The 7434-nt window shown below is 38.3% G+C and overlaps 1 protein-coding gene across 4 annotated transcripts in view; it reads right to left on the bottom strand.

Annotated features, from left to right (window-relative positions):
- The window catches only part of AFG2A (AAA ATPase AFG2A), a 314503-nt gene that overhangs the window by 296250 nt on the left and 10819 nt on the right, over positions 1-7434 (bottom strand). For all 4 annotated transcript variants that reach the window (XM_032797088.2, XM_032797090.2, XM_032797093.2 and 1 more), the window contains exons 5-8: positions 5936-6568; positions 2497-2626; positions 1707-1763; positions 442-565 (exon numbers count right to left, since the gene is read on the bottom strand). In XM_032797088.2, the coding sequence (XP_032652979.1) occupies positions 442-565; positions 1707-1763; positions 2497-2626; positions 5936-6568 (944 nt within the window). The remainder of the gene's footprint in view (positions 1-441; positions 566-1706; positions 1764-2496; positions 2627-5935; positions 6569-7434) is intronic.

Genomic DNA, 7434 nt, shown 5'->3' with positions numbered 1-7434 from the left:
GGAGGTTGTGGAATCTCCATCTCTGGAGATATTTAAGAGTAGGTTAGATAAATGTCTATCAGGGATGGTCTAGACAGTATTTGGTCCTGCCATGTGGGCAGGGGACTGGACTCGATGACCTCTCGAGGTCCCTTCCAGTCCTAGAGTCTATGAATCTATTTGACGTTTAATTTCTGTGAAGCGTCACAACAATATGGTGCTATACTCTTAAAATAAATGTAATTTACTGAAGGAAATCACTTACTAGTATTAACCCTATCTATAATTAATAAGGGACACAGGTCTTCTCTTTCTTTTCCCTTAAATTCAATAAGGATATTAGATTGCTGTCTAAAAGTTTCTTCTGATTCATTTTATGCTGGCCTGACTGCTATAAAACCTAACATAGTTTATTCAGCTCTTCCCCTTAATATACTAATTGTATCAATATACTTTACTTACTGAGCCAATGCCATCCATCAATGTTAGTAATGAAGCTACAATTCTTTTTTCTACTTCATTCTGAGCCCCTTCTCTCTTCGGACAGAGTGCATCCAGCTCATCAATAAATATAATTGACGGACGACTGAAAGAAAAATAAATAAAAGCAACTTATCTGCCAATTGTACATAGTAGCATTTAAAACATTTAGGCTTCAATTTTCAAAACTAATGGATATGGACACTCAATTACCATTAAAATTAATGGGCATCCAAACCTCCAAGGTGACTGAAACTTTCAAGCCTGAAATATGTTTCTGCTCCAATATACAACTCTGTAAAATGTTATTGTTCTCAGATTCTATACTGATCTTATTCTGCTTACAAGTAAAAACATGGCTTTTCTAGTTGCTATCCCTGCAAATTTAAACTGGGACCTAAAAGTCAAGCTGGGTTCTCCCCTGCTCTGGTCCTCATTTGAATTTGGCCCTCCAAATGAATTTAGTTTACAATTCTATTGGTTAAACTTGAATGAAAATACGTTAGTACTGAACCTGGCCCTATAGGTACAGTCACACATGGTTCAGATAGCCATTGAAAACACTTAAATACATATTACTTGCCCATAGTAATCACAACTTTCATGACCACGCCAACAGGTTTTTCAAAAAACACAATATTAAAATTCTGTAAGATTTTAACAAGATTTTTGTTTTTCCGCTCAATGATGTCAGTGACAACTTTCTACCATTTGTTTCTATGATGAAATATGGGTAAAACAGAAGATGGGCTTCTCTGATTTAAACTAAATGAGTCTCTTTTTTGGCTCAAGCGGCAGAACATTTCCACTGGAAATTAGAAATCAGCCCAAATTAAATCTTTGCATCTAAACATCCTTGGAACTAAAGTAAACAAACTTCGGATTTGGACCCAATCTATCCGGCTTGGGTTCCTTTTCTATTGCAAATGAGAATTCTGAGTTCTAATGCCAACTAGGATGAGAATGTAATGTTTTATTTAGGACACATGCTAATTGGTTTAGAGTAACATATAAATGACATTGCATTTCTAATAAGTGACCAAAACCATTAAATTTGTAGATTAGAACATCATTACTCTCCTTTGTGCCAAGATGTATATAAATAAAACTTATCTACATTTAAAATACCTTTGCAGGAAAAATATTACAATCCAGAGAACTTCATAAGCTTTTCTTTACACAATAATATCAAAATTAGTATCATACATGAACATGTATGTAATCAGAACAATCTAAAATGAATGTACCGTTGAGAGGCTTCAGCAAATATCTGTCGTAATCTTGATTCAGTCTCACCATAAAACCTGAAACAATCACAATATTTTAGTAACAAAACTTTTAGTTTTCCAAGTTGAGGCAGGACTCTATTCCTTGAGTTTCCACAAGATGGTGTTCAAACCTTCAAAGCATCCCAGAGAATGTGTGCCTTGTCACAAAGGTTCTTTTAAATTTGCATTTTCACTAGGATAAGAGACTAAGGCAAAATTTATACTTTTTTTAAAATGTGACCCATCTGTAGCCAACAAAAATTAGGGGGAACAGTTTCTCCCCATCTAGGTCATAGAGATTCTAGTTTTTCCACAACTAAACGAATGCTGCCTAGACAAATTCTCATCTATAGCCTCATCCTTCGTTTTACTGTGCTTTAACAAACAATCCTTTTCCCTTGTTCGACATAAAACTGGCATGCAGACACAGTTCTAATTATCTTACTAATTATTTATCAAATTATTTCCTTCCCCCCCCCCCATTCTCTGCCATACATACATCTCTGTACTGTACTAGATAAGATTCCTCTTCAAAGGAATGATGAAAACAGCCTCCTATTACTTCATTTCACTTGGAGGTGACAACTATAATTTTCACTCTAGAACAATAAGCAGCATAATCCCTTCCCCATGAACTTCTGAGACTTGGGACATACACTGGACCCAATTCTACATATTTATACACTGTGCAAGTCCAATGGATATAAGCCCATACAGAATTTGGCCCAATGTCTCTAAGTTACTGATGTAATAAATTAGATGAACTTACTTGCTTATAATTTCAGGACCATTAATAACTGAAACATGGGCTCCCACTTCATTTGCAACAGCTCTAGCAATCATGGTCTTCCCAGTACCTGGGGGGCCATACAGTAGCACCCCTCTAGGAGGAGGAATTCCTTTAAACAAACACAAACAGAGAGAAAAGTGTTACTTGTGCTTAAGGCAGTTGTGAACAAATCAAATCACCATGCTCCACTGCTCTACAATATACATGTCTACATTACCGATTTCTATATTCTACATGCTTCTATTTAAGAAATATAGGTATATACTAATTTTTAATAAACCTATTATATAAAAATGCTATTTTTCCCAATAATCCTATTGAAATACTTCTGACTGAAAGCCTAGCATTAATTAAATCTTTATTATGTTACTCAAGATTCCTATAATATTGTTTGTACAAACCTCCAGCACAACAAAACCCACTCCACTACATTACAGGTACACACACCCTAAATAATATTATTAAAATGACTGGAAATACCAAATATAAGAATGAATGTGCCTCTGTAATAGCAAATATTAGACTGAGGATAGATGACAGCTACTGATGAGCACTAAGGTCAAACAAGGGCATCTGCCAGGAATGTCGGTAAAACAAGGTGTCTCTGCATATAATTAAAACAAGAGAAATTACAGCCAAACTGGGAGGAGAGAGAGGTTCAGACCAGAAGTATATTCCAGAAAAATTAAACGATGTCTGCCTAGAGTCCAATAAAACAGGCACACACCCAAAAATTAAAAAACAAAAGTTTAAAAGACAAAAATAGGTGGACTAGAATTCCTGACAATGGATCTTGGCAGAATGAGCATTACTGAAATATAGTAGAATGACAAATGGTCAATGAAATATTGTAAACCTGGCAATAAACTATACAAAGAGGACCAATTATACCACAGAGGTGATGGAATAAAATCTAACGAGATAAATTTCCTGAGAACTATGGATTCTTTATGGATAAGCCCAACCCCTAGGAATACATATGCAAGTAGAACAAAAAAACTAAACACAAATTGACAAGAGTTAGGAAGAAACTTCCTTTATTGCCAGGTTACTCCTTAACGTCCACCAAGGGAATTGTTGCGCATTCCTCTGATGCACCTGATGCTTGTCAATGTGAAGGAAAGAGACCAAGTGTCTGGTCTAGTATGCAATTCCTATGCTACTGTACTGCAGATAACCGCATACAGTAACTCCTCACTTAAAGTTGCATTTTTCAGGAACATAACTCCAATGTTAAGTGAAACAATGTTAAACGAATCCAATTTTCCGGTAAGATTTAATGTAAATGTGGGGGGTTAGGTCCCAAGGAAATTTTTGGGGGGCAGACAAAAGGCATTATATACTGTACAGTACTGTACTGTGGTTGGGAAGTTTCCCTGGCTTACCCCACACAGGCACAGCCTGCTGCAGGCAAGGATGCTAGGAAGCACCTTTGCGTGCAACAACGGCAGCTCCCCCAGAGAAGAACAGGCTTGGACATTGCCTGGAATGCTCCCGCCCTGCCTCTTCCTGTCCCTGCTCCACTCCAGCACCCCCTCTTTCCACCCCCACTCCACCTCCTCTCCGGAGCATGCCACATCCCTCCCCTCCAAAGTCCTAAGCGCCTCCAAACAGTTGTTTGGCGGTGGTGGAAGGGCTGGGAGGGAGGGTGAGGAGGCGGAGAAGCAGAACTTGTGCAATCTCCCCTGTAAAGTCGCTGCTCTTCCACAGAATCTTACAAGCAGTCAGCCAAACGACATTATAAGGCAGCACTGCACAACTTTAAACTAGCATGTTCCCTAATTGAGCAGGGACGTAACATTGAACCAACATTAAGCGGGATGACGTTAAATGAGGAGTTAATATATTCAAGCCTAATGATCTTGAAGTAAACATGGGGCTTGATCATCTCTCTGATGCCATTAACAGAGGAAATGCTCATTATCCAGATGTCACCTGCGGTATGGTACAGGATTTGCAGCAGTATCCCTTCCTTGTCCCTGACACATGAAATCCCCTGGTGCATCCGTGGATAGAGCATGGATGGGCATTCTCCATTGCATCATCCCACAGAAACCCAGAGGGAAGCCCTACATAATATAAACTGGCACACTCATCATTGTCTTACATGGATTGTCCCTCTGTTCCAACAACCCACAACCCCCCAGGGGGGAAGCAATGCAGAGGCATAGGGCCCCTGCAATGAATATAATAATATAATATAATATAATATAATATATGGAGATATACCTATCTCACAGAACTGGAAGGGACCCCAAACGGTCATCGAGTCCAGCCTCCTGCCTTCACTAGCAGGACCAAGTACTGATTTTGCCCCAGATCCCTAAGTGGCCCCCTCAAGGATTGAACTCACAACCCTGGTTTAGCAGGCCAATGCTCAAACCACCGAGTTATCCCTCCCCAATTTCTGGCCCATATCCCAAGATCACATGGATCTCAGAACATACGTGGGTTGGGGAGTCAAACACCTTGACCATTCCAGAGAGAGACAAGTAATCCCCCTACTGACATAATGATTCCGAGGGTGAAAACCTGGTTATTTCCCTCACCTTGGCAGATTCGTCTCACCTAGGGCACAATCCCGCCACACAAAGTGATTTATGGGTCAAAGCAGACAACAGGATTTACTTCAAAACCCTGTAAGAATAGCAGCCACACCACTTTCCTACCCCTATCTATTCCCTTTCTAGAAAAACTTCCCTGGGACTTTAACTTTTCCTAGAAATTATGGATAAAAAACACCTATTAAGATCATCTAATACATCTGTGCAAATCAAGGATTATTGTTCCCTACAGTACTCTCTAGTACTTTGTCCCATTTTGTTTTATATTATCTCAAGCACTGTGATTTAATCTAAGAAATGATCATAATAAATAATTTTAATGTTTAAATCATTGCATCCTTTCCTATTCACATGGGTGAACAGCACTGTATTCTTTTCTATAATTTGCAGACAGAGGGAATTAAAAGGGGAGGGAGATGAGGGTAAAAACTAGAATTTGATTGGCTAGACAATCTTTACATTGAATGCTCCCTTTTTTTTTTTTTTTTTAAAGGGTACTCTATAAAAACAGACTTTGAGCAGTGAAGTTACAGAAGAGTACCTGTATTTTTCAAGTGACTGACTCTATAATTCCTTGCTGCTTGTCATGAGTTCCCATGGGTAACTACACCTTCACAGACTCTTCTCTCTAAGGCATGATCCTTACAACTTAAACATTTGGTTATTTAAAAGGGAACTGTAAAGAAGATCATTATAACAGAGTTTAGTTGGGAACTTAAGTACATCAAATCTGCATCATGCAGAGAGAGAGTGTGTGTTTCATATAGAGTGAATTGTTAATATGGGTGAAAGAAGCGGTAAGTTAAAGAAAAACATTGTCTTAGATTAAGAAAACCAACTCTTAGATATCATACCGTAACACTTAAACAATTCGGGCTGCTTCAGGGGCAGTTCAATTGTTTCTCTAATAGTTTGTAGCTGGCTGCTTAAACCACCTATCATGTCATAGCTAAGGTTAGATAGGTAAGGTTCTTCTGTTGCAATGGTCCGTTTCTCCATGAAATTGACTCTAGTTCTTGAAGAAATGAAGTAAAATGTATCCAAATTGCATTTTGCTCCAGTGTTGCCAGTGGGTGGCAATCTCACACTATCTTCATCTCTGATTGATTCAGAACAATCAGTAAGGTCTCTGACATTTCCCTCATCAAAGAACTCATCTGTCCGGTCATAATCCTGCTCACCCCCTTTCACCACAGCATTTGAAGTAACTGGTGAACTTTGAGCCATCGGCTTGCATGGAGTGCTGGTAGATGCTCCTTCCTGGTTGTCTTCTATGTCCAACTTTCTGAACTGCAAAGATAAGTTTAGAGCACTGCTCTCCAAGTCAGTCTTCTCAAGGACTGGCTCTTGTGGTTCACTGAAAACAGTACTTCTCTGCATTTTCAGCAGGGCCCCATCCATTCCTTTCACCCTCGTCACCATCAGGTTGCAAGGTTTGCCATAGAAGGTGAGATGCAAAAGGTTGCCTGGCAAAACGATCTTCCCATCTACAAGAAGATTATATTTTAGTAAATAAAAAAAATACATATTAATCTTATTTTCCAGCAATAATTTTCAAATATGAATCAGAACAATTTTTCATCAGCAAACCTCTAAACCAGATGACACAAATTAACTGTCCTAAAAGACAAAGTGATAAAAGGATGGGAAAATACAGTTCTTATCTAAAATTATCCCTCCAAACATAGCCAGCCTCCACAAGGATAAATATTCTGAATGACTGGTCATTGGTATATTTTTGGTTGTTTTAAATTTTGGAGCTCATAAAAAGCTACAAATTATATTTCAAGAAAAGACAGTTCCTTAAGCTCTCTACTTATTAGTGTCTTCCACTGTTTCAAGATTTATCACAAGTCTTATGAGACAGGATGCTTTACTTTAAATCCCAGCTCCTGGAGTCATGTGCTTATGTGAGAAGCTCAGCTCTCTCTTTCTTTAAAAAAAAAAAAAAAAGATTAGCCCTCTTGGTTGCAGAGAGCAGCTTGAAAATGTGACCCAATTACAGCATAACAGCCCCAAATAAGAAGGCAAATTAAAAATAAATTTTGGATTCTTTTTTAATCACATAATTTTAATTCAATCTCATGATTTTTTAACTTACGGGGTTGGCAATACCGCTATTAATCTACTGATCAAGTACAATCCAATACTTCTGCTCCATAGCAATTAAATGTTTGAGTAGATGGACTAAACTTTTTTAGCTATGTAAGATAATTTCCTGTCCCTTCTAACTCACTCCTGGCTATCTACAAAACAAAGAGCATCAGTTTTGTCCAACATGATGGGAGGCTCAGGGTGTCAAATATGCTGAATACACTAAAACTATACTCGAACTCATGGTAGAGTTTTGAAT

The sequence above is a fragment of the Chelonoidis abingdonii genome, chromosome 5 (assembly GCF_003597395.2).
Source record: "Chelonoidis abingdonii isolate Lonesome George chromosome 5, CheloAbing_2.0, whole genome shotgun sequence".
Taxonomy (NCBI): domain Eukaryota; kingdom Metazoa; phylum Chordata; order Testudines; family Testudinidae; genus Chelonoidis; species Chelonoidis abingdonii.
The sequence above is the reverse complement of the archived record's forward strand: the minus strand, read 5'-3'. Positions and strand labels throughout refer to the sequence as shown.